The sequence below is a fragment of the Salmo salar genome, chromosome 06 (assembly GCF_965601325.2).
Source record: "Salmo salar chromosome 06, fSalSal1, whole genome shotgun sequence".
In the NCBI taxonomy this organism is placed as follows: Eukaryota; Metazoa; Chordata; class Actinopteri; order Salmoniformes; family Salmonidae; genus Salmo; species Salmo salar.
The window spans coordinates 13349466-13377100 of record NC_138296.1 but is presented as its reverse complement, the minus strand read 5'-3'; the positions used below and the strand labels follow the sequence as shown (position 1 = coordinate 13377100).

Sequence of the window (27635 nt, the reverse complement as noted above, 5' to 3'; positions counted from 1 at the left end):
TACTACCCCAGACTGTTACTACCTTCTGTCTAACAGACCCTCTACTACCCCAGACTGTTACTACCTTCTGTCTAACAGACCCTCTACTACCCCAGACTGTTACTACCTTCTAACTAACAGACCCTCTACTGCCCCAGACTGTTACTACCTTCTGTCTAACAGACCCTCTACTGCCCCAGACTGTTACTACCTTCTGTCTAACAGACCCTCTACTACCCCAGACTGTTACTACCTTCTGTCTAACAGACCCTCTACTACCCCAGACTGTTAGTACCTTCTGTCTAACAGACCCTCTACTACCCCAGACTGTTACTACCTTCTAACAGACCCTCTACTGCCCCAGACTGTTACTACCTTCTGTCTAACAGACCCTCTACTGCCCCAGACTGTTACTACCTTCTGTCTAACAGACCCTCTACTGCCCCAGACTGTTACTACCTTCTGTCTAACAGACCCTCTACTACCCCAGACTGTTACTACCTTCTGTCTAACAGACCCTCTACTGCCCCAGACTGTTACTACCTTCTAACAGACCCTCTACTACCCCAGACTGTTACTACCTTCTGTCTAACAGACCCTCTACTGCCCCAGACTGTTACTACCTTCTGTCTAACAGACCCTCTACTACCCCAGACTGTTACTACCTTCTGTCTAACAGACCCTCTACTGCCCCAGACTGTTATTACCTTCTGTCTAACAGACCCTCTACTGCCCCAGACTGTTACTACCTTCTGTCTAACACACCCTCTACTACCCCAGACTGTTACTACCTTCTGTCTAACAGACCCTCTACTACCCCAGACTGTTACTACCTTCTGACTAACAGACCCTCTACTACCCCAGACTGTTACTACCTTCTGACTAACAGACCCTCTACTACCCCAGACTGTTACTACCTTCTGTCTAACAGACCCTCTACTACCCCAGACTGTTACTACCTTCTGTCTAACAGACCCTCTACTACCCCAGACTGTTACTACCTTCTGTCTAACAGACCCTCTACTACCCCAGACTGTTACTACATTCTGTCTAACAGACCCTCTACTACCCCAGACTGTTACTACCTTCTGTCTAACAGACCCTCTACTGCCCCAGACTGTTACTACCTTCTGTCTAACAGACCCTCTACTGCCCCAGACTGTTACTACCTTCTAACAGACCTTCTACTACCCCAGACTGTTACTACCTTCTGTCTAACAGACCCTCTACTGCCCCAGACTGTTACTACCTTCTGACTAACAGACCCTCTACTGCCCCAGACTGTTACTACCTTCTGTCTAACAGATCCTCTACTACCCCAGACTGTTACTACCTTCTGTCTAACAGACCCTCTACTACCCCAGACTGTTACTACCTTCTGTCTAACAGACCCTCTACTACCCCAGACTGTTACTACCTTCTGACTAACAGACCCTATACTGCCCCAGACTGTTACTGCCTTCTGTCTAACAGACCCTCTACTGCCTTTGACTGTTACTGCCTTCTAACTAACAGACCCTCTACTACCCCAGACTGTTACTACCTTCTGACTAACAGACCCTCTACTGCCCCAGACTGTTACTACCTTCTGTCTAACATATCCTCTACTACCCCAGATTGTTACTGCCTTCTGTCTAACAGCCCCTCTACTACCCCAGACTGTTACTACCTTCTGTCTAACAGACCCTCTACTGCCCCAGACTGTTACTACCTTCTAACAGACCCTCTACTACCCCAGACTGTTACTACCTAATTGTCTAACAGACCCTCTACTACCCCAGACTGTTACTACCTTCTAACAGACCCTCTACTACCCCAGACTGTTACTACCTTCTAACAGACCCTCTACTGCCCCAGACTGTTACTACCTTCTAACAGACCCTCTACTGCCCCAGACTGTTACTACCTTCTGTCTAACAGCCCCTCTACTACCCCAGACTGTTAATACCTTCTGTCTAACAGAACCTCTACTGCCCCAGACTGATACTACCTTCTGACTAACAGACCCTCTACTACCCCAGACTGTTACTACCTTCTGTCTAACAGACCCTCTACTACCCCAGACTGTTACTACCTTCTGTCTAACAGATCCTCTACTACCCCAGACTGTTACTACCTTCTGACTAACAGACCCTCTACTACCCCAGACTGTTACTACCTTCTGTCTAACAGACCCTCTACTACCCCAGACTGTTACTACCTTCTGTCTAACAGACCCTCTACTGCCCCAGACTGTTACTACCTTCTGACTAACAGACCCTCTACTACCCCAGACTGTTACTACCTTCTGTCTAACAGATCCTCTACTGCCCCAGACTGTTACTACTTTCTAACAGACCCTCTACTACCCCAGACTGTTACTACCTTCTGTCTAACAGACCCTCTACTACCCCAGACTGTTACTACCTTCTGTCTAACAGACCCTCTACTACCCCAGACTGTTACTACCTTCTGTCTAACAGACCCTCTACTACCCCAGACTGTTACTACCTTCTGTCTAACAGACCCTCTACTACCCCAGACTGTTACTACCTTCTGTCTAACAGACCCTCTACTGCCCCAGACTGTTACTACCTTCTGTCTAACAGACCCTCTACTACCCCAGACTGTTACTACCTTCTGTCTAACAGACCCTCTACTACCCCAGACTGTTACTACCTTCTGACTAACAGACCCTCTACTACCCCAGACTGTTACTACCTTCTGTCTAACAGACCCTCTACTGCCCCAGACTGTTACTACCTTCTAACAGACCCTCTACTACCCCAGACTGTTACTACCTTCTGTCTAACAGACCCTCTACTACCCCAGACTGTTACTACATTCTGTCTAACAGACCCTCTACTACCCCAGACTGTTACTACCTTCTGTCTAACAGACCCTCTACTGCCCCAGACTGTTACTACCTTCTGTCTAACAGACCCTCTACTGCCCCAGACTGTTACTACCTTCTGTCTAACAGACCCTCTACTACCCCAGACTGTTACTACCTTCTGTCTAACAGACCCTCTACTACCCCAGACTGTTACTACCTTCTGTCTAACAGACCCTCTACTACCCCAGACTGTTACTACCTTCTGTCTAACAGACCCTCTACTACCCCAGACTGTTACTACCTTCTGTCTAACAGACCCTGTACTACACCAGAATGTTCCTACCTTCTAACAGACCCTCTACTGCCCCAGAATGTTCCTACCTCCTAACATACCCTCTACTACCCCAGACTGTTACTACCCTCTGTCTAACAGACCCTCTACTACCCCAGACTGTTACTACCTTCTGTCTAACAGACCCTCTACTACCCCAGACTGTTACTACCTTCTGTCTAACAGACCCTCTACTGCCCCAGACTGTTAATACCTTCTGTCTAACAGACCCTCTACTTCCCCAGACTGTTACTACCTTCTGACTAACAGACCCTCTACTACCCCAGACTGTTACTACCTTCTGTCTAACAGACCCTCTACTGCCCCAGACTGTTACTACCTTCTGTCTAACAGATCCTCTACTACCCCAGACTGTTACTACCTTCTGACTAACAGACCCTCTACTACCCCAGACTGTTACTACCTTCTGTCTAACAGAACCTCTACTACCCCAGACTGTTACTACCTTCTGTCTAACAGACCCTCTACTACCCCAGACTGTTACTACCTTCTAACTAACAGACCCTCTACTACCCCAGACTGTTACCACCTTCTGTCTAACAGATCCTCTACTACCCCAGACTGTTACTACCTTCTGTCTAACACACCCTCTACTGCCCCAGACTGTTACTACCTTCTAACAGACCCTCTACTACCCCAGACTGTTACTACCTTCTGTCTAACAGACCCTCTACTACCCCAGACTGTTACTACCTTCTGTCTAACAGACCCTCTACTACCCCAGACTGTTACTACCTTCTGACTAACAGACCCTCTACTACCCCAGACTGTTACTACCTTCTGTCTAACAGACCCTCTACTACCCCAGACTGTTACTACCTTCTGACTAACAGACCCTCTACTGCCCCAGACTGTTACTACCTTCTGTCTAACAGACCCTCTACTACCCCAGACTGTTACTACCTTCTGTCTAACAGACCCTCTACTACCCCAGACTGTTACTACATTCTGTCTAACAGACCCTCTACTGCCCCAGACTGTTACTACCTTCTAACAGACCCTCTACTACCCCAGACTGTTACTACCTTCTGACTAACAGACCCTCTACTACCCCAGACTGTTACTACCTTCTGTCTAACAGATCCTCTACTACCCCAGACTGTTACTACCTTCTGTCTAACAGACCCTCTACTACCCCAGACTGTTACTACCTTCTGTCTAACAGACCCTCTACTACCCCAGACTGTTACTACCTTCTGACTAACAGACCCTCTACTGCCCCAGACTGTTACTGCCTTCTGTCTAACAGACCCTCTACTGCCTTTGACTGTTACTGCCTTGTAACTAACAGACCCTCTACTACCCCAGACTGTTACTACCTTCTGACTAACAGACCCTCTACTGCCCCAGACTGTTACTACCTTCTGTCTAACATATCCTCTACTACCCCAGATTGTTACTGCCTTCTGTCTAACAGCCCCTCTACTACCCCAGACTGTTACTACCTTCTGTCTAACAGACCCTCTACTGCCCCAGACTGTTACTACCTTCTAACAGACCCTCTACTACCCCAGACTGTTACTACCTTCTGTCTAACAGACCCTCTACTACCCCAGACTGTTACTACCTTCTGTCTAACAGACCCTCTACTACCCCAGACTGTTACTACCTTCTGTCTAACAGACCCTCTACTACCCCAGACTGTTAATACCTTCTGTCTAACAGAACCTCTACTGCCCCAGACTGATACTACCTTCTGACTAACAGACCCTCTACTACCCCAGACTGTTACTACCTTCTGTCTAACAGACCCTCTACTACCCCAGACTGTTACTACCTTCTGTCTAACAGATCCTCTACTACCCCAGACTGTTACTACCTTCTGACTAACAGACCCTCTACTACCCCAGACTGTTACTACCTTCTGACTAACAGACCCTCTACTACCCCAGACTGTTACTACCTTCTGTCTAACAGACCCTCTACTACCCCAGACTGTTACTACCTTCTGTCTAACAGACCCTCTACTGCCCCAGACTGTTACTACCTTCTGACTAACAGACCCTCTACTACCCCAGACTGTTACTACCTTCTGTCTAACAGACCCTCTACTGCCCCAGACTGTTACTACCTTCTAACAGACCCTCTACTACCCCAGACTGTTACTTCCTTCTGTCTAACAGACCCTCTACTACCCCAGACTGTTACTACCTTCTGTCTAACAGACCCTCTACTACCCCAGACTGTTACTACCTTCTGTCTAACAGAACCTCTACTACCCCAGACTGTTACTACCTTCTGTCTAACAGACCCTCTACTACCCCAGACTGTTACTACCTTCTGTCTAACAGACCCTCTACTACCCCAGACTGTTACTACCTTCTGTCTAACAGACCCTCTACTGCCCCAGACTGTTACTACCTTCTGTCTAACAGACCCTCTACTACCCCAGACTGTTACTACCTTCTGTCTAACAGACCCTCTACTACCCCAGACTGTTACTACCTTCTGACTAACAGACCCTCTACTACCCCAGACTGTTACTACCTTCTGTCTAACAGACCCTCTACTGCCCCAGACTGTTACTACCTTCTAACAGACCCTCTACTACCCCAGACTGTTACAACCTTCTGTCCAACAGACCCTCTACTACCCCAGACTGTTACTACATTCTGTCTAACAGACCCTCTACTACCCCAGACTGTTACTACCTTCTGTCTAACAGACCCTCTACTGCCCCAGACTGTTACTACCTTCTGTCTAACAGACCCTCTACTGCCCCAGACTGTTACTACCTTCTGTCTAACAGACCCTCTACTACCCCAGACTGTTACTACCTTCTGTCTAACAGACCCTCTACTACCCCAGACTGTTACTACCTTCTGTCTAACAGACCCTCTACTACCCCAGACTGTTACTACCTTCTGTCTAACAGACCCTCTACTACCCCAGACTGTTACTACCTTCTGTCTAACAGACCCTCTACTACCCCAGACTGTTACTACCTTCTAACAGACCCTCTACTGCCCCAGACTGTTACTACCTTCTGTCTAACATATCCTCTACTACCCCAGATTGTTACTGCCTTCTGTCTAACAGCCCCTCTACTACCCCAGACTGTTACTACCTTCTGTCTAACAGACCCTCTACTACCCCAGACTGTTCCTACCTTCTAACAGACCCTCTACTACCCCAGACTGTTACTACCTTCTAACATACCCTCTACTACCCCAGACTGTTACTACCCTCTGTCTAACAGACCCTCTACTACCCCAGACTGTTACTACCTTCTGTCTAACAGACCCTCTACTACCCCAGACTGTTACTACCTTCTGTCTAACAGACCCTCTACTGCCCCAGACTGTTAATACCTTCTGTCTAACAGACCCTCTACTTCCCCAGACTGTTACTACCTTCTGACTAACAGACCCTCTACTACCCCAGACTGTTACTACCTTCTGTCTAACAGACCCTCTACTGCCCCAGACTGTTACTACCTTCTGTCTAACAGATCCTCTACTACCCCAGACTGTTACTACCTTCTGACTAACAGACCCTCTACTACCCCAGACTGTTACTACCTTCTGTCTAACAGAACCTCTACTACCCCAGACTGTTACTACCTTCTGTCTAACAGACCCTCTACTACCCCAGACTGTTACTACCTTCTAACTAACAGACCCTCTACTACCCCAGACTGTTACCACCTTCTGTCTAACAGATCCTCTACTACCCCAGACTGTTACTACCTTCTGTCTAACAGACCCTCTACTACCCCAGACTGTTACTACCTTCTAACAGACCCTCTACTACCCCAGACTGTTACTACCTTCTGTCTAACAGACCCTCTACTGCCCCAGACTGTTACTACATTTCTGTCTAACAGACCCTCAAATACCCCAGACTGTTACTACCTTCTGTCTAACAGACCCTCTACTACCCCAGACTGTTACTACCTTCTGTCTAACAGATCCTCTACTACCCCAGACTGTTACTACCTTCTGACTAACAGACCCTCTACTACCCCAGACTGTTACTACATTCTGTCTAACAGACCCTCTACTACCCCAGACTGTTACTACATTCTGTCTAACAGACACTCTATTACCCCAGACTGTTACTACCTTCTGTCTAACAGACCCTCTACTGCCCCAGACTGTTACTACCTTCGTCTAACAGAACCTCTACTACCCCAGACTGTTACTATCTTCTGTCTAACAGACCCTCTACTACCCCAGACTGTTACTACCTTCTGTCTAACAGACCCTCTACTACCCCAGACTGTTACTACCTTCTGACTAACAGACCCTCTACTGCCCCAGACTGTTACTACCTTCTGTCTAACAGACCCTCTACTGCCTTTGACTGTTACTGCCTTCTAACTAACAGACCCTCTACTACCCCAGACTGTTACTACCTTCTGACTAACAGACCCTCTACTGCCCCAGACTGTTACTACCTTCTGTCTAACATATCCTCTACTACCCCAGATTGTTACTGCCTTCTGTCTAACAGCCCCTCTACTACCCCAGACTGTTACTACCTTCTAACAGACCCTCTACTGCCCCAGACTGTTACTACCTTCTGTCTAACAGACCCTCTACTGCCCCAGACTGTTACTACCTTCTGTCTAACAGACCCTCTACTACCCCAGACTGTTACTACATTCTGTCTAACAGACCCTGTACTACCCCAGACTGTTACTACCTTCTGTCTAACAGATCCTCTACTACCCCAGACTGTTACTACCTTCTGTCTAACAGACCCTCTACTGCACCAGACTGTTACTACCTTCTGTCTAACAGACCCTCTACTACCCCAGACTGTTACTACCTTCTGTCTAACAGACCCTCTACTAACCCAGACTGTTACTACCTTCTAACAGAACCTCTACTGCCCCAGACTGTTACTACCTTCTGTCTAACAGACCCTCTACTGCCCCAGACTGTTACTACCTTCTGACTAACAGACCCTCTACTGCCCCAGACTGTTACTATCTTCTGTCTAACAGACCCTCTACTACCCCAGACTGTTACTACCTTCTGTCTAACAGACCCTCTACTGCCCCAGACTGTTACTACCTTCTAACAGACCCTCTACTACCCCAGACTGTTACTACATTCTGTCTAACAGACCCTCTACTACCCCAGACTGTTACTACCTTCTGTCTAACAGACCCTCTACTGCCCCAGACTGTTACTACCTTCTGTCTAACAGACCCTCTACTGCCCCAGACTGTTACTACCTTCTGTCTAACAGACCCTCTACTACCCCAGACTGTTACTACCTTCTAACAGACCCTCTACTGCCCCAGACTGTTACTACCTTCTGTCTAACATATCCTCTACTACCCCAGATTGTTACTGCCTTCTGTCTAACAGCCCCTCTACTACCCCAGACTGTTACTACCTTCTGTCTAACAGACCCTCTACTACCCCAGACTGTTCCTACCTTCTAACAGACCCTCTACTACCCCAGACTGTTACTACCTTCTAACATACCCTCTACTACCCCAGACTGTTACTACCCTCTGTCTAACAGACCCTCTACTACCCCAGACTGTTACTACCTTCTGTCTAACAGACCCTCTACTACCCCAGACTGTTACTACCTTCTGTCTAACAGACCCTCTACTGCCCCAGACTGTTAATACCTTCTGTCTAACAGACCCTCTACTTCCCCAGACTGTTACTACCTTCTGACTAACAGACCCTCTACTACCCCAGACTGTTACTACCTTCTGTCTAACAGACCCTCTACTGCCCCAGACTGTTACTACCTTCTGTCTAACAGATCCTCTACTACCCCAGACTGTTACTACCTTCTGACTAACAGACCCTCTACTACCCCAGACTGTTACTACCTTCTGTCTAACAGAACCTCTACTACCCCAGACTGTTACTACCTTCTGTCTAACAGACCCTCTACTACCCCAGACTGTTACTACCTTCTGTCTAACAGACCCTCTACTAACCCAGACTGTTACTACCTTCTAACAGACCCTCTACTGCCCCAGACTGTTACTACCTTCTGTCTAACAGACCCTCTACTACCCCAGACTGTCACTACCTTCTGTCTAACAGACCCTCTACTAACCCAGACTGTTACTACCTTCTAACAGACCCTCTACTGCCCCAGACTGTTACTACCTTCTGTCTAACAGACCCTCTACTGCCCCAGACTGTTACTACCTTCTGACTAACAGACCCTCTACTGCCCCAGACTGTTACTATCTTCTGTCTAACAGACCCTCTACTACCCCAGACTGTTACTACCTTCTGTCTAACAGACCCTCTACTGCCCCAGACTGTTACTACCTTCTGTCTAACAGACCCTCTACTGCCCCAGACTGTTACTACCTTCTGTCTAACAGACCCTCTACTACCCCAGACTGTTACTACCTTCTGACTAACAGACCCTCTACTGCCCCAGACTGTTACTACCTTCTGTCTAACAGACCCTCTACTACCCCAGACTGTTACTACCTTCTAACAGACCCTCTACTGCCCCAGAATGTTACTACCTTCTGTCTAACAGACCCTCTACTACCCCAGACTGTTACTATCTTCTGTCTAACAGACCCTCTACTACCCCAGACTGTTACTACCTTCTGTCTAACAGACCCTCTACTAACCCAGACTGTTACTACCTTCGGACTAACAGACCCTCTACTGCCCCAGACTGTTACTACCTTCTGTCTAACAGACCCTCTACTGCCTTTGACTGTTACTACCTTCTAACTAACAGACCCTCTACTACCCCAGACTGTTACTACCTTCTGACTAACAGACCCTCTACTGCCCCAGACTGTTACTACCTTCTGTCTAACATATCCTCTACTACCCCAGACTGTTACTACCTTCTAACAGACCCTCTACTACCACAGACTGTTACTACCTTCTGTCTAACAGACCCTCTACTGCCCCAGACTGTTACTACCTTCTGTCTAACAGACCCTCTACTACCCCAGACTGTTACTATCTTCTGTCTAACAGACCCTCTACTACCCCAGACTGTTACTACCTTCTGTCTAACAGACCCTCTACTACCCCAGACTGTTACTACCTTCTGACTAACAGACCCTCTACTGCCCCAGACTGTTACTACCTTCTGTCTAACAGACCCTCTACTGCCCCAGACTGTTACTACCTTCTGACTAACAGACCCTCTACTACCCCAGACTGTTACTACCTTCTGACTAACAGACCCTCTACTGCTCCAGACTGTTACTACCTTCTGTCTAACAGATCCTCTACTACCCCAGACAGTTACTACCTTCTGTCTAACAGACCCTCTACTGCCCCAGACTGTTACTACCTTCTGTCTAACAGACCCTCTACTGCCCCAGACTGTTACTACCTTCTAACTAACAGACCCTCTACTACCCCAGACTGTTACTACCTTCTAACTAACAGACCCTCTACTGCCCCAGACTGTTACTACCTTCTAACTAACAGACCCTCTACTGCCCCAGACTGTTACTACCTTCTGTCTAACATACCCTCTACTGCCCCAGACTGTTACTACCTTCTGTCTAACAGACCCTCTACTACCCAGACTGTTACTACCTTCTGACTAACAGACCCTCTACTGCCCCAGACTGTTACTACCTTCTAACTAACAGACCCTCTACTACCCCAGACTGTTACTACCTTCTGTCTAACAGACCCTCTACTACCCCAGACTGTTACTACCTTCTGACTAACAGAACCTCTACTGCCCCAGACTGTTACTACCTTCTAACTAACAGACCCTCTACTACCCCAGACTGTTACTACCTTCTGTCTAACAGACCCTCTACTACCCCAGACTGTTACTACCTTCTGTCTAACAGACCCTCTACTACCCCAGAATGTTACTACCTTCTGTCTAACATACCCTCTACTGCCCCAGACTGTTACTACCTTCTGTCTAACAGACCCTCTACTACCCCAGACTGTTACTTCCTTCTGTCTAACAGACCCTCTACTACCCCAGACTGTTACTACCTTCTGTCTAACAGACCCTCTACTACCCCAGACTGTTACTACCTTCTGTCTAACAGAACCTCTACTACCCCAGACTGTTACTACCTTCTGTCTAACAGACCCTCTACTACCCCAGACTGTTACTACCTTCTGTCTAACAGACCCTCTACTACCCCAGACTGTTACTACCTTCTGTCTAACAGACCCTCTACTGCCCCAGACTGTTACTACCTTCTGTCTAACAGACCCTCTACTACCCCAGACTGTTACTACCTTCTGTCTAACAGACCCTCTACTACCCCAGACTGTTACTACCTTCTGACTAACAGACCCTCTACTACCCCAGACTGTTACTACCTTCTGTCTAACAGACCCTCTACTGCCCCAGACTGTTACTACCTTCTAACAGACCCTCTACTACCCCAGACTGTTACTACCTTCTGTCCAACAGACCCTCTACTACCCCAGACTGTTACTACATTCTGTCTAACAGACCCTCTACTACCCCAGACTGTTACTACCTTCTGTCTAACAGACCCTCTACTGCCCCAGACTGTTACTACCTTCTGTCTAACAGACCCTCTACTGCCCAAGACTGTTACTACCTTCTGTCTAACAGACCCTCTACTACCCCAGACTGTTACTACCTTCTGTCTAACAGACCCTCTACTACCCCAGACTGTTACTACCTTCTGTCTAACAGACCCTCTACTACCCCAGACTGTTACTACCTTCTGTCTAACAGACCCTCTACTACCCCAGACTGTTACTACCTTCTGTCTAACAGACCCTCTACTACCCCAGACTGTTACTACCTTCTAACAGACCCTCTACTGCCCCAGACTGTTACTACCTTCTGTCTAACATATCCTCTACTACCCCAGATTGTTACTGCCTTCTGTCTAACAGCCCCTCTACTACCCCAGACTGTTACTACCTTCTGTCTAACAGACCCTCTACTACCCCAGACTGTTCCTACCTTCTAACAGACCCTCTACTACCCCAGACTGTTACTACCTTCTAACATACCCTCTACTACCCCAGACTGTTACTACCCTCTGTCTAACAGACCCTCTACTACCCCAGACTGTTACTACCTTCTGTCTAACAGACCCTCTACTACCCCAGACTGTTACTACCTTCTGTCTAACAGACCCTCTACTGCCCCAGACTGTTAATACCTTCTGTCTAACAGACCCTCTACTTCCCCAGACTGTTACTACCTTCTGACTAACAGACCCTCTACTACCCCAGACTGTTACTACCTTCTGTCTAACAGACCCTCTACTGCCCCAGACTGTTACTACCTTCTGTCTAACAGATCCTCTACTACCCCAGACTGTTACTACCTTCTGACTAACAGACCCTCTACTACCCCAGACTGTTACTACCTTCTGTCTAACAGAACCTCTACTACCCCAGACTGTTACTACCTTCTGTCTAACAGACCCTCTACTACCCCAGACTGTTACTACCTTCTAACTAACAGACCCTCTACTACCCCAGACTGTTACCACCTTCTGTCTAACAGATCCTCTACTACCCCAGACTGTTACTACCTTCTGTCTAACAGACCCTCTACTACCCCAGACTGTTACTACCTTCTAACAGACCCTCTACTACCCCAGACTGTTACTACCTTCTGTCTAACAGACCCTCTACTGCCCCAGACTGTTACTACATTTCTGTCTAACAGACCCTCAAATACCCCAGACTGTTACTACCTTCTGTCTAACAGACCCTCTACTACCCCAGACTGTTACTACCTTCTGTCTAACAGATCCTCTACTACCCCAGACTGTTACTACCTTCTGACTAACAGACCCTCTACTACCCCAGACTGTTACTACATTCTGTCTAACAGACCCTCTACTACCCCAGACTGTTACTACATTCTGTCTAACAGACACTCTATTACCCCAGACTGTTACTACCTTCTGTCTAACAGACCCTCTACTGCCCCAGACTGTTACTACCTTCGTCTAACAGAACCTCTACTACCCCAGACTGTTACTATCTTCTGTCTAACAGACCCTCTACTACCCCAGACTGTTACTACCTTCTGTCTAACAGACCCTCTACTACCCCAGACTGTTACTACCTTCTGACTAACAGACCCTCTACTGCCCCAGACTGTTACTACCTTCTGTCTAACAGACCCTCTACTGCCTTTGACTGTTACTGCCTTCTAACTAACAGACCCTCTACTACCCCAGACTGTTACTACCTTCTGACTAACAGACCCTCTACTGCCCCAGACTGTTACTACCTTCTGTCTAACATATCCTCTACTACCCCAGATTGTTACTGCCTTCTGTCTAACAGCCCCTCTACTACCCCAGACTGTTACTACCTTCTAACAGACCCTCTACTGCCCCAGACTGTTACTACCTTCTGTCTAACAGACCCTCTACTGCCCCAGACTGTTACTACCTTCTGTCTAACAGACCCTCTACTACCCCAGACTGTTACTACATTCTGTCTAACAGACCCTGTACTACCCCAGACTGTTACTACCTTCTGTCTAACAGATCCTCTACTACCCCAGACTGTTACTACCTTCTGTCTAACAGACCCTCTACTGCCCCAGACTGTTACTACCTTCTGTCTAACAGACCCTCTACTACCCCAGACTGTTACTACCTTCTGTCTAACAGACCCTCTACTAACCCAGACTGTTACTACCTTCTAACAGAACCTCTACTGCCCCAGACTGTTACTACCTTCTGTCTAACAGACCCTCTACTGCCCCAGACTGTTACTACCTTCTGACTAACAGACCCTCTACTGCCCCAGACTGTTACTATCTTCTGTCTAACAGACCCTCTACTACCCCAGACTGTTACTACCTTCTGTCTAACAGACCCTCTACTGCCCCAGACTGTTACTACCTTCTGTCTAACAGACCCTCTACTGCCCCAGACTGTTACTACCTTCTGTCTAACAGACCCTCTACTACCCCAGACTGTTACTACCTTCTGACTAACAGACCCTCTACTACCCCAGACTGTTACTACCTTCTGTCTAACAGACCCTCTACTGCCCCAGACTGTTACTACCTTCTAACAGACCCTCTACTACCCCAGACTGTTACTACCTTCTGTCTAACAGACCCTCTACTACCCCAGACTGTTACTACATTCTGTCTAACAGACCCTCTACTACCCCAGACTGTTACTACCTTCTGTCTAACAGACCCTCTACTGCCCCAGACTGTTACTACCTTCTGTCTAACAGACCCTCTACTGCCCCAGACTGTTACTACCTTCTGTCTAACAGACCCTCTACTACCCCAGACTGTTACTACCTTCTGTCTAACAGACCCTCTACTACCCCAGACTGTTACTACCTTCTGTCTAACAGACCCTCTACTACCCCAGACTGTTACTACCTTCTGTCTAACAGACCCTCTACTACCCCAGACTGTTACTACCTTCTAACAGACCCTCTACTGCCCCAGACTGTTACTACCTTCTGTCTAACATATCCTCTACTACCCCAGATTGTTACTGCCTTCTGTCTAACAGCCCCTCTACTACCCCAGACTGTTACTACCTTCTGTCTAACAGACCCTCTACTACCCCAGACTGTTCCTACCTTCTAACAGACCCTCTACTACCCCAGACTGTTACTACCTTCTAACATACCCTCTACTACCCCAGACTGTTACTACCCTCTGTCTAACAGACCCTCTACTACCCCAGACTGTTACTACCTTCTGTCTAACAGACCCTCTACTACCCCAGACTGTTACTACCTTCTGTCTAACAGACCCTCTACTGCCCCAGACTGTTAATACCTTCTGTCTAACAGACCCTCTACTTCCCCAGACTGTTACTACCTTCTGACTAACAGACCCTCTACTACCCCAGACTGTTACTACCTTCTGTCTAACAGACCCTCTACTGCCCCAGACTGTTACTACCTTCTGTCTAACAGATCCTCTACTACCCCAGACTGTTACTACCTTCTGACTAACAGACCCTCTACTACCCCAGACTGTTACTACCTTCTGTCTAACAGAACCTCTACTACCCCAGACTGTTACTACCTTCTGTCTAACAGACCCTCTACTACCCCAGACTGTTACTACCTTCTGTCTAACAGACCCTCTACTAACCCAGACTGTTACTACCTTCTAACAGACCCTCTACTGCCCCAGACTGTTACTACCTTCTGTCTAACAGACCCTCTACTACCCCAGACTGTCACTACCTTCTGTCTAACAGACCCTCTACTAACCCAGACTGTTACTACCTTCTAACAGACCCTCTACTGCCCCAGACTGTTACTACCTTCTGTCTAACAGACCCTCTACTGCCCCAGACTGTTACTACCTTCTGACTAACAGACCCTCTACTGCCCCAGACTGTTACTATCTTCTGTCTAACAGACCCTCTACTACCCCAGACTGTTACTACCTTCTGTCTAACAGACCCTCTACTGCCCCAGACTGTTACTACCTTCTGTCTAACAGACCCTCTACTGCCCCAGACTGTTACTACCTTCTGTCTAACAGACCCTCTACTACCCCAGACTGTTACTACCTTCTGACTAACAGACCCTCTACTGCCCCAGACTGTTACTACCTTCTGTCTAACAGACCCTCTACTACCCCAGACTGTTACTACCTTCTAACAGACCCTCTACTGCCCCAGAATGTTACTACCTTCTGTCTAACAGACCCTCTACTACCCCAGACTGTTACTATCTTCTGTCTAACAGACCCTCTACTACCCCAGACTGTTACTACCTTCTGTCTAACAGACCCTCTACTAACCCAGACTGTTACTACCTTCGGACTAACAGACCCTCTACTGCCCCAGACTGTTACTACCTTCTGTCTAACAGACCCTCTACTGCCTTTGACTGTTACTACCTTCTAACTAACAGACCCTCTACTACCCCAGACTGTTACTACCTTCTGACTAACAGACCCTCTACTGCCCCAGACTGTTACTACCTTCTGTCTAACATATCCTCTACTACCCCAGACTGTTACTACCTTCTAACAGACCCTCTACTACCACAGACTGTTACTACCTTCTGTCTAACAGACCCTCTACTGCCCCAGACTGTTACTACCTTCTGTCTAACAGACCCTCTACTACCCCAGACTGTTACTATCTTCTGTCTAACAGACCCTCTACTACCCCAGACTGTTACTACCTTCTGTCTAACAGACCCTCTACTACCCCAGACTGTTACTACCTTCTGACTAACAGACCCTCTACTGCCCCAGACTGTTACTACCTTCTGTCTAACAGACCCTCTACTGCCCCAGACTGTTACTACCTTCTGACTAACAGACCCTCTACTACCCCAGACTGTTACTACCTTCTGACTAACAGACCCTCTACTGCTCCAGACTGTTACTACCTTCTGTCTAACAGATCCTCTACTACCCCAGACAGTTACTACCTTCTGTCTAACAGACCCTCTACTGCCCCAGACTGTTACTACCTTCTGTCTAACAGACCCTCTACTGCCCCAGACTGTTACTACCTTCTAACTAACAGACCCTCTACTACCCCAGACTGTTACTACCTTCTAACTAACAGACCCTCTACTGCCCCAGACTGTTACTACCTTCTAACTAACAGACCCTCTACTGCCCCAGACTGTTACTACCTTCTGTCTAACATACCCTCTACTGCCCCAGACTGTTACTACCTTCTGTCTAACAGACCCTCTACTACCCAGACTGTTACTACCTTCTGACTAACAGACCCTCTACTGCCCCAGACTGTTACTACCTTCTAACTAACAGACCCTCTACTACCCCAGACTGTTACTACCTTCTGTCTAACAGACCCTCTACTACCCCAGACTGTTACTACCTTCTGACTAACAGACCCTCTACTGCCCCAGACTGTTACTACCTTCTAACTAACAGACCCTCTACTACCCCAGACTGTTACTACCTTCTGTCTAACAGACCCTCTACTACCCCAGACTGTTACTACCTTCTGTCTAACAGACCCTCTACTACCCCAGAATGTTACTACCTTCTGTCTAACATACCCTCTACTGCCCCAGACTGTTACTACCTTCTGTCTAACATACCCTCTACTGCCCCAGACTGTTACTACCTTATGTCTAACAGACCCTCTACTACCCCAGACTGTTACTACCTTCTGACTAACAGACCCTCTACTGCCCCAGACTGTTACTACCTTCTAACTAACAGACCCTCTACTGCCCCAGACTGTTACTACCTTCTGTCTAACATACCCTCTACTGCCCCAGACTGTTACTACCTTCTGTCTAACAGACCCTCTACTGCCCCAGACTGTTACTACCTTCTGTCTAACAGACCCTCTACTACCCCAGAATGTTACTACCTTCTGTCTAACATACCCTCTACTGCCCCAGACTGTTACTACCTTCTGTCTAACATACCCTCTACTGCCCCAGACTGTTACTACCTTCTGTCTAACAGACCCTCTACTACCCCAGACTGTTACTACCTTCTGTCTAACAGACCCTCTACTACCCCAGACTGTTACTACCTTCTGTTTAACATACCCTCTACTGCCCCAGACTGTTACTACCTTCTGTCTAACAGACCCTCTACTACCCCAGACTGTTACTACCTTCTGTCTAACAGACCCTCTACTGCCCCAGACTGTTACTACCTTCTGTCTAACATACCCTCTACTGCCCCAGACTGTTACTACCTTCTGTCTAACATACCCTCTACTGCCCCAGACTGTTACTACCTTCTGTCTAACAGACCCTCTACTATCCCAGACTGTTACTACCTTCTAACAGACTCTCTACTGCCCCAGACTGTTACTACCTTCTGTCTAACATACCCTCTACTGCCCCAGACTGTTACTACCTTCTGTCTAACATACCCTCTACTGCCCCAGACTGTTACTACCTTCTGTCTAACAGACCCTCTACTACCCCAGACTGTTACTACCTTCTGTCTAACAGACCCTCTACTACCCCAGACTGTTACTACATTCTGTCTAACAGACCCTCTACTGCCCCAGACTGTTACTACCTTCTGTCTAACAGACCCTCTACTGCCCCAGACTGTTACTACCTTCTGTCTAACAGACCCTCTACTGCCCCAGACTGTTACTACCTTCTGTCTAACAGACCCTCTACTACCCCAGACTGTTACTACCTTCTGACTAACAGACCCTCTACTGCCCCAGACTGTTACTACCTTCTAACTAACAGACCCTCTACTACCCCAGACTGTTACTACCTTCTGTCTAACAGACCCTCTACTACCCCAGACTGTTACTACCTTCTAACAGACCCTCTACTGCCCCAGACTGTTACTACCTTCTGTCTAACACACCCTCTACTACCCCAGACTGTTACTACCTTCTGTCTAACAGACCCTCTACTACCCCAGACTGTTACTACCTTCTGACTAACAGACCCTCTACTGCCCCAGACTGTTACTACCTTCTAACAGACCCTCTACTACCCCAGACTGTTACTACCTTCTGTCTAACAGACCCTCTACTACCCCAGACTGTTACTACCTTCTGTCTAACAGACCCTCTACTACCCCAGACTGTTACTACCTTCTGTCTAACAGACCCTCTACTGCCCCAGACTGTTACTACCTTCTAACTAACAGACCCTCTACTACCCCAGACTGTTACTACCTTCTGTCTAACAGACCCTCTACTACCCCAGACTGTTAATACCTTCTGTCTAACAGAACCTCTACTACCCCAGACTGTTACTACCTTCTAACTAACAGACCCTCTACTACCCCAGACTGTTACTACCTTCTGTCTAACAGACCCTCTACTACCCCAGACTGTTAATACCTTCTGTCTAACAGACCCTCTACCCCAGACTGTTACTACCTTCTAACAGACCCTCTACTACCCCAGACTGTTACTACCTTCTGTCTAACAGACCCTCTACTACCCCAGACTGTTACTACCTTCTAACAGACCCTCTACTACCCCAGACTGTTACTACCTTCTGTCTAACAGACCCTCTACTGCCCCAGACTGTTACTACCTTCTGTCTAACAGACCCTCTACTACCCCAGACTGTTACTACCTTCTAACAGACCATCTACTACCCCAGACTGTTACTACCTTCTGTCTAACAGACCCTCTACTACCCCAGACTGTTACTACCTTCTGTCTAACAGACCCTCTACTACCCCAGACTGTTACTACCTTCTGTCTAACAGACCCTCTACTACCCCAGACTGTTACTACCTTCTAACAGACCCTCTACTACCCCAGACTGTTACTACCTTCTAACAGACCCTCTACTACCCCAGACTGTTACTACCTTCTGTCTAACAGACCCTCTACTGCCCCAGACTGTTACTACCTTCTGTCTAACAGACCCTCTACTACCCCAGACTGTTACTACCTTCTAACAGACCCTCTACTGCCCCAGACTGTTACTACCTTCTGTCTAACAGACCCTCTACTGCCCCAGACTGTTACTACCTTCTGTCTAACATACCCTCTACTGCCCCAGACTGTTACTACCTTCTGTCTAACATATCCTCTACTACCCCAGACTGTTACTACCTTCTGTCTAACAGACCCTCTACTGCCCCAGACTGTTACTACCTTCTGTCTAACAGACCCTCTACTTCCCACTCACCCTCCATCACTACCCCCACCCCACCCTTCCCCAGTTTAATTAAGCGTGATGGATTCCTTTTCTGCCTTCTCCTTCTCAGACCCTCCCCTCCACTCACTCCTCTGCTCCCCTAACTCCATACCCATCCCTCCTATCCTCACCATCTGTTACTGCACTTCACCCCTCTACCACTCATCTATTCATCACCCGGTTACTGCACCTCACCCCTCTACCACTCCTCTATTCATCACCCTGTTACTGCACCTCACCCCTCTACCACTCCTCTATTCATCACCCTGTTACTGCACCTCACCCCTCTACCACTCCTCTATTCATCACCCTGTTACTGCACCTCACCCCTCTACCACTCCTCTATTCATCACCCTGTTACTGCACCTCACCCCTCTACCACTCCTCTATTGATCACCCTGTTACTGCACCTCACCCCTCTACCACTCCTCTATTGATCACCCTGTTACTGCACCGCACCCCTCTACCACTCCTCTATTCATCACCCTGTTACTGCACCTCACCCCTCTACCACTCCTCTATTGATCACCCTGTTACTGCACCTCACCCCTCTACCACTCCTCTATTCATCACCCTGTTACTGCACCTCACCCCTCTACCACTCCTCTATTCATCACCCTGTTACTGCACCTCACCCCTCTACCACTCCTCTATTGATCACCCTGGTACTGCACCGCACCCCTCTACCACTCCTCTATTCATCACCCTGTTACTGCACCTCACCCCTCTACCACTCCTCTATTGATCACCCTGTTACTGCACCTCACCCCTCTACCACTCCTCTATTCATCACCCTGTTACTGCACCTCACCCCTCTACCACTCCTCTATTCATCACCCTGTTACTACACCTCACCCCTCTACCACTCCTCTATTGATCACCCTGGTACTGCACCGCACCCCTCTACCACTCCTCTATTCATCACCCTGTTACTGCACCGCACCCCTCTACCACTCCTCTATTCATCACCCTGTTACTGCACCTCACCCCTCTACTAGAGGTTGACCGATTAATCAGAATGGCCGATTAATTAGGGCCGATTTCAAGTTTTTATAACAATCGATAATCGGTATTTTTGGACACCGATTTGCCTTTTTTTTTTTTTTTTTTACACCTTTACACCTAGGCAAGTCAGATTAAGAACACATTCTTATTTTCAATGACGGCCTAGGAACGGGGGTTAACTGCCTTGTTTAGGGGCAGAACAACAGATTTTTACCTTGTCACCTTGGGGATTCGTTTTTGCAACCTTCCGGTTACTAGTTCAACACTCTAACCACCTGCCTTACATTGCACTCCACGAGGAGCCAGCGTGGCAGGCTGACTACCTGTTATGCAAGAGCAGCAAGAAGCCAAGGTAAGTTTCTAGCTAGCATTAAACTTCTAAAAAACAATCAATCTTCACATAATCACTAGTTAACTACACATGGTTGATGATATTACTAGTTTATCTAACGTGTCCTGCGTTGCATATAATCGATGCGGTGCCTGTTAATTTCTCATCGAATCACAGCCTACCTCGACAAACGGGTGATGATTTAACAAGCGCATCTGCGAAAAAAGCACTGTCGTTGCACCAATGTACCTAACCATAAACATCAATGCCTTTAAAATCAATACACAAGTATATATTTTTAAACCTGCATATTTAGTTAATATTGCCTGCTAACATGAATTTCTTATAACTAGGGAAGTTGTGTCACTTCTCTTGCGTTCCGTGCAAGCAGTCAGGGTATATACAGTAGTTTGGGCCGCCTGGCTCATTGTGAACTGTGTGAAGTCCATTTATTCCTAACAAAGGCCGTAATTAATTTGCCAGAATTGTACATAATTATGACATAACATTGAAGCATGTGCAATGTAACAGGAATATTTAGACTTAGGGATGCCACCTGTTACATAAAATATGGAACTGTTCCGTATTTCACTGAAATAATAAACATTTCGTTTTCGGAATGATAGTTTCCGGATTCGACCATATTAATGACCAAAGGCTCGTATTTCTGTGTGTTATTGTTATAATGAAGTCTTCTCCAACACTTCGTTTTTGCATTATTTAAACCAAATTGAACATGTTTCATTATTTATTTAAGGCTAAATTGATAGTATTTATGTATTATATTAAGTTAAAATAAGTGTTCATTCAGTATTGTTGTAATTGTCATTATTACAAATAAATAAATAAAAAGATCGGCCGATTAATCGGTATCGGCTTTTTCTGGGCCCTCCAATAATCGGTATCGGCGCTGAAAATCATAATCGGCCGACCTCTACCACTCCTCTATTCATCACCCTGTCACTGCACCTCACCCCTCTACCACTCCTCTATTCATCACCCTGTTACTGCACCTCACCCCTCTACCACTTCTCTATTCATCACCCAGTTACTGCACCTCACCCCTCCCCCACTCCTTTATTCCATCACCCTGTTACCTCACATCACTCCCACTACACCCCCCCACTTCCATTCCATCCACCCCCTCTTCTATTCCATCACCCCATGGGCTAGAAGCAGGTCACCACCAGAAGGGACCAGGCTCCACCACCAGTCCCCAAACCAGTCACCCCCTACCAGGACTGGGGGATCATAAGGGGATAGAGGCCCCCCGGGGTGTGTGATTTTACTGGGACAGATGATGCACCCTCCATTAACAAAGGAACCCTTTGTTGCGTGTAAAATAAGCTTGTAGTTGTTATTTACCGAACTGGATAACAACATACCACTACAGTGATATTTACAGAGTCCATAACAATATACCACTACAGTGATATTTACAGAGTCCATGACAACATACCTCTACATTGTAGCTAGAAGGACTGGGTTTATTCAAGACAAATAGCTACTAGCTGTATTGAATATTGAATAACAACATTTCAATGGGAGACTTGCACGAAAATGGAAGCTACGCACACTGACCTCCAGGTACAGTTGTGCCCATAGTGAACTGTACCAGTGTTCAGGGCTCTACTGAGCTGTGTCCTGGTATCTTACCAAGCTGTTGATGCCACCCAGAGTGTGGTTGGCATTGTGGAGGGAGTAGGTCAGCTGGTACACCCCGTCATTGGTCTGACTGTTACCATAGAAACCCACTCCAACAGCAGAGCTGCAACAGAAGAAATAAACATTAAGAACAGAGAAACTTTTAATTTCTTCATGTTCACATTGGAACTAAATCTTGGTCCAAATCAAGTATCAAACAAAATTGCTTTTACAAAATAGTTGTGGAAAGATTTAAGGGGAGGGGCACTTAGTTTCATCTTCATCTGTAACTCAATCAAACCAATTAAACGGCGGAATCAAAGGCACAAAGAGAGTGCTATTGAACTGAGATGTATCCCACAATGCTGCCTGTCAGCCATATGCAGCCTATTACAATGCAGCTATCTATAGGAAGAAGAGAGGTCTCTGAAGGGTGATTATAGCTCTCGCCTTTCCTTCTCTCTTTCCTCCAATATCTCCTTCTTTCCTTCCATCCGCTCATCTGTCTCCTCACCCCATCTCTAGACTTCACACTTAGCATCATGTGTCATTGTGTCGTTGTGACGCATTGGTTAAATATATCCTCTTTCTCTGTAGAGGAAACACCTATCTCTCTCAAGTACTGGACACTCTGATACCCTGTTTCACACTACTGAGCCAAGCCAAACTGAGCTGCAACTGGCATGGTTACCGAGCCACCTTGCTGAAACTGACTGTTCTGTAATAGGACAACTTGGGCCATTATGCCCAGAGGACCTGTACCCCAGAATGGACAGGCTGCTCTGACATGGATAATGACTCCAGTACATCACTGGGGCCCAGCTCCCTGCCATCCAGGACCTCTATACCAGGCGGTGTCAGAGGACCTGTACCCCAGAATGGACAGGCTGCTCTGACATGGATAATGACTCCAGTACATCACTGGGGCCCAGCTCCCTGCCATCCAGGACCTCTATACCAGGCGGTGTCAGAGGACCTGTACCCCAGAATGGACAGGCTGCTCTGACATGGATAATGACTCCAGTACATCACTGGGGCCCAGCTCCCTGCCATCCAGGACCTCTATACCAGGCGGTGTCAGAGGACCTGTGCCCCAGAATGGACAAGCTGCTCTGACATGGATAATGACTCCAGTACATCACTGGGGCCCAGCTCCCTGCCATCCAGGACCTCTATACCAGGCGGTGTCAGAGAACCTGTACCCCAGAATGGACAGGCTGCTCTGACATGGATAATGACTCCAGTACATCACTGGGGCCCAGCTCCCTGCCATCCAGGACCTCTATACCAGGCGGTGTCAGAGGAACTGCCCCAGAAATAGTTAAAGACTCTGCCACCCAAGTCATAGGCGGTTGTCTCTGCTACCGCACGGGAAGCGGTACCGATACACCATATATACAGTGCATTCTGAAAGTATTCAGACCCCTTCCCCTTTTCCACATTTTGTTATATTACAGCCTTATTCTAGAATAGATTAAATACATTTTTCCCTCATCAACCTACACACAATACCTCATAATGACATCATAATACCCCATAATTGTCACGTTCGTCGTAAAGGACAGACCAAGGCGCAGCATGTGTTGAGTTCCACATATTTATTTTAAAAGTGAAACTTTTAAAAAACAACAAAATAAACAATGAAACGTGAAGTAAGTGGTGCTACATGCACATACACAAAACAATATCCCACAAACGCAGGTGGGAAAAAGGGCTACCTAAATATGATCCCCAATTAGAGGCAACGATTACCAGCTGCCTCTAATTGGGAACCATACAAACCACCAACATAGAAATACAAACGACTAGAACACCCCCTAGTCACGTCCTGACCTACAACACCCTCTGGTTCCCTTGGTTCTCTATGGTCAAGGTGTGACAGTACCCCCCCCCCCCCCTCACCGCAAAACCTGAAACCAAATGGGGAGGGTGGGGGTGGTGGCGGTGGCGGCTCCGATGCGGGTTGTAGCACCCACCCGGATCCGGCCATGGCGCCGGGCTGAACGGCATGCCTGGACTGGGCATCGGCGCAGAAGAAGGCTCCGGCCTTGGAGCGGTACTGGATGCCATGCCTGGACTGGGCACCGGCGCAGAGGAGGTCTCCGGCCATGGAGCTGGGCCTGGACACCGTGCCTGGACTGGGCACTGGCGCAGAGGAAGGCTCCGGCCTTGGAGCGGGACTAGACACCGTGCCTGGACTGGGCACCGGCGCAGAGGAAGGCTCTGGCCTTGGAGCAGGACTGGACGCCCAGAGGAAGGCTCCGGCCTTGGAGCGGGACTGGACGCCGTGCCTGACTGGGCACCGGCGCAGAGGAAGGCTCCGGCCTTGGAGCGGGACTGGAGGCCGTGCCTGGACTGGGCACCGGCGCAGAGGAAGGCTCCGGGCTGGGGATGCACACTGGAGGCCTAGTGCGTGGAGCCGGTACAGGTGGCACCGGACTGTTGATACGCACTTCAGGGCGAGTGCGGGGAGCAGGCACAGGACGTACCGGACTGGGGAGGCGTTCTGGAGGCCTGGTGCGTGGAGCCGGCACAGGTGGCACTGAACTGGTGACACGCACTTCAGCACGTCTGCGCTGCAGAATACTCCTCGCTAACACCTCTCTCCGGTATCCCTCATTGAACTCCTCCACCGACTCCCATTCGGGCTCTGGCACTCTTCGCTGCTCAGCCGACCGCCCCTTGTGCCCACCCCCCTAAAAAAAATATTGGGGTTTCTATGGCCTCGGACCCCGGCGTCGTCGCTGTCCCTCCAGATTCCTCTGCGATTCCCGCCAAGGAAGGGTCTCGCATCCTCCCATTATCTCTTCTCATGTCCAACTCACTTTATCCTCCATGGCACGCTGCTTGGTCCTTGTGTAGTGGGATATTCTGTCACGTTCGTCGTAAAGGACGGACCAAGGCGCAGCGTGTGTTCAGTTCCACATATTTATTAAAAGTGAAACTTTACCAAAAAACAACAAAACAAACAACGAAACGTGAAGTAAGTGGTGCTACATGCACAAAACGATATCCCACAAACGCAGATGGGAAAAAGGGCTACCTAAATATGATCCCCAATTAGAGGCAACGATTACCAGCTGCCTCTAATTGGGAACCTGCTCTGACATACATTGTCAACTGTGGGACCTCATATAGACAGGTGTGTGCCTTTCCTAATCATCATGTCCAGTCAACTGAATTGGCCATAGGTGGACTCCAATCAAGTTGTTAAAAACGAAATAAGTGTTCTAATCACACCGGTTTGAGCAAACACTGCAGAGACCACTGTTGAATGATCACACTTGTGTGTTCGTACGTGTCAAAGTGTTAAATCAACCCAAATCCCAAACACCACAGCCCCATGGGACTAGACACAGACAGAAACCTGTCTGGCACCATGCATTCTCAACGTTCCTTTAGGCTGTGCTGTAACAGGACACGTTTGCCTAGACAGTACCACGCTGCTACCTCCCAGTAGACCTGTACTCAGGTTCCCCATTAATAATGATACTCGTCCATCACATCTGGTACCAGTGAGGTCATTTTGTTAGAGGTCACAGGTTAGACACACTGGGACAGGTTTTAGGGAGGTTCTGTGCCCCTGAGGATGTGAGTCATCAATCACTGTATTGGACAGAGCAGACCAGGATCTCTGTCATGGTGCACCAACCCCCATCCCACCCTGTATACACACTGACCTTCATATCCTTCAGTCATTTACTAGCTGCCAATGTTCTAGTTTGGTCAATAACTAACTGCCCATGTTCTAGAGTCTGGTCACTAACTAACTGCCCATGTTCTAGAGTCTGGTCACTAACTAACTGCCCATGTTCTAGAGTCTGGTCACTAACTAACTGCCCATGTTCTAGAGTCTGGTCACTAACTAACTGCCCATGTTCTAGAGTCTGGTCACTAACTAACTGCCCATGTTCTAGAGTCTGGTCACTAACTAACTGCCCATGTTCTAGAGTCTGGTCACTAACTAACTGCCCATGTTCTAGAGTCTGGTCACTAACTAACTGCCCATGTTCTAGAGTCTGGTCACTAACTAACTGCCCATGTTCTAGAGTCTGGTCACTAACTAACTGCCCATGTTCTAGAGTCTGGTCACTAACTAACTGCCCATGTTCTAGAGTCTGGTCACTAACTAACTGCCCATGTTATAGAGTCTGGTCACTAACTAACTGCCCATGTTCTAGAGTCTGGTCACTAACTAACTGCCCATGTTCTAGAGTCTGGTCACTAACTAACTGCCAATGTTCTAGAGTCTGGTCACTAACTAACTGCCAATGTTCTAGAGTCTGGTCACTAACTAACTGCCAATGTTCTAGAGTCTGGTCACTAACTAACTGCCAATGTTCTAGAGTCTGGTCACTAACTAACTGCCAATGTTCTAGAGTCTGGTCACTAACTAACTGCCAATGTTCTAGAGTCTGGTCACTAACTAACTGCCAATGTTCTAGAGTCTGGTCACTAACTAACTGCCAATGTTCTAGAGTCTGGTCACTAACTAACTGCCAATGTTCTAGAGTCTGGTCACTAACTAACTGCCAATGTTCTAGAGTCTGGTCACTAACTAACTGCCAATGTTCTAGAGTCTGGTCACTAACTAACTGCCAATGTTCTTGAGTCTGGTCACTAACTAACTGCCAATGTTCTTGAGTCTGGTCACTAACTAACTGCCAATGTTCTTGAGTCTGGCCCAGGAATACAGAGAGAGGGAGAGTAGCAGAGCAGAGAAATTTGTGATTCAACACAATTAAATCATTGTTACTAGGTAGAACACTTCACTTCTGATGTAAATGCCTTCATTTCTGGTTTAACGTTCAATGAACCACTTGTGGAGTATCACCACCTGCTGCAATAAAAGCATTATATTATACACCACAGAATGAATATAAGACATCTTCAAACAGATGCAGGCGGCCAGATGGACAGAGCAAGCATACTGTTATCACGCCCCACCAGAGAGCCAGAGGGAGGGAGGTGGGGAGTGGGAGAGGT

At 47.7% G+C, this 27635-nt stretch overlaps 1 protein-coding gene across 1 annotated transcript in view; it reads right to left on the bottom strand.

The window, feature by feature from the left end:
* Window positions 1-27635, bottom strand: part of LOC106560351 (protein tweety homolog 2-like) — a 97478-nt gene that overhangs the window by 48446 nt on the left and 21397 nt on the right. Inside the window, exon 3 of the mRNA XM_045719727.2 lies at window positions 22662-22773. Coding sequence (XP_045575683.2) covers window positions 22662-22773 — 112 coding nt within the window. The remainder of the gene's footprint in view (window positions 1-22661; window positions 22774-27635) is intronic.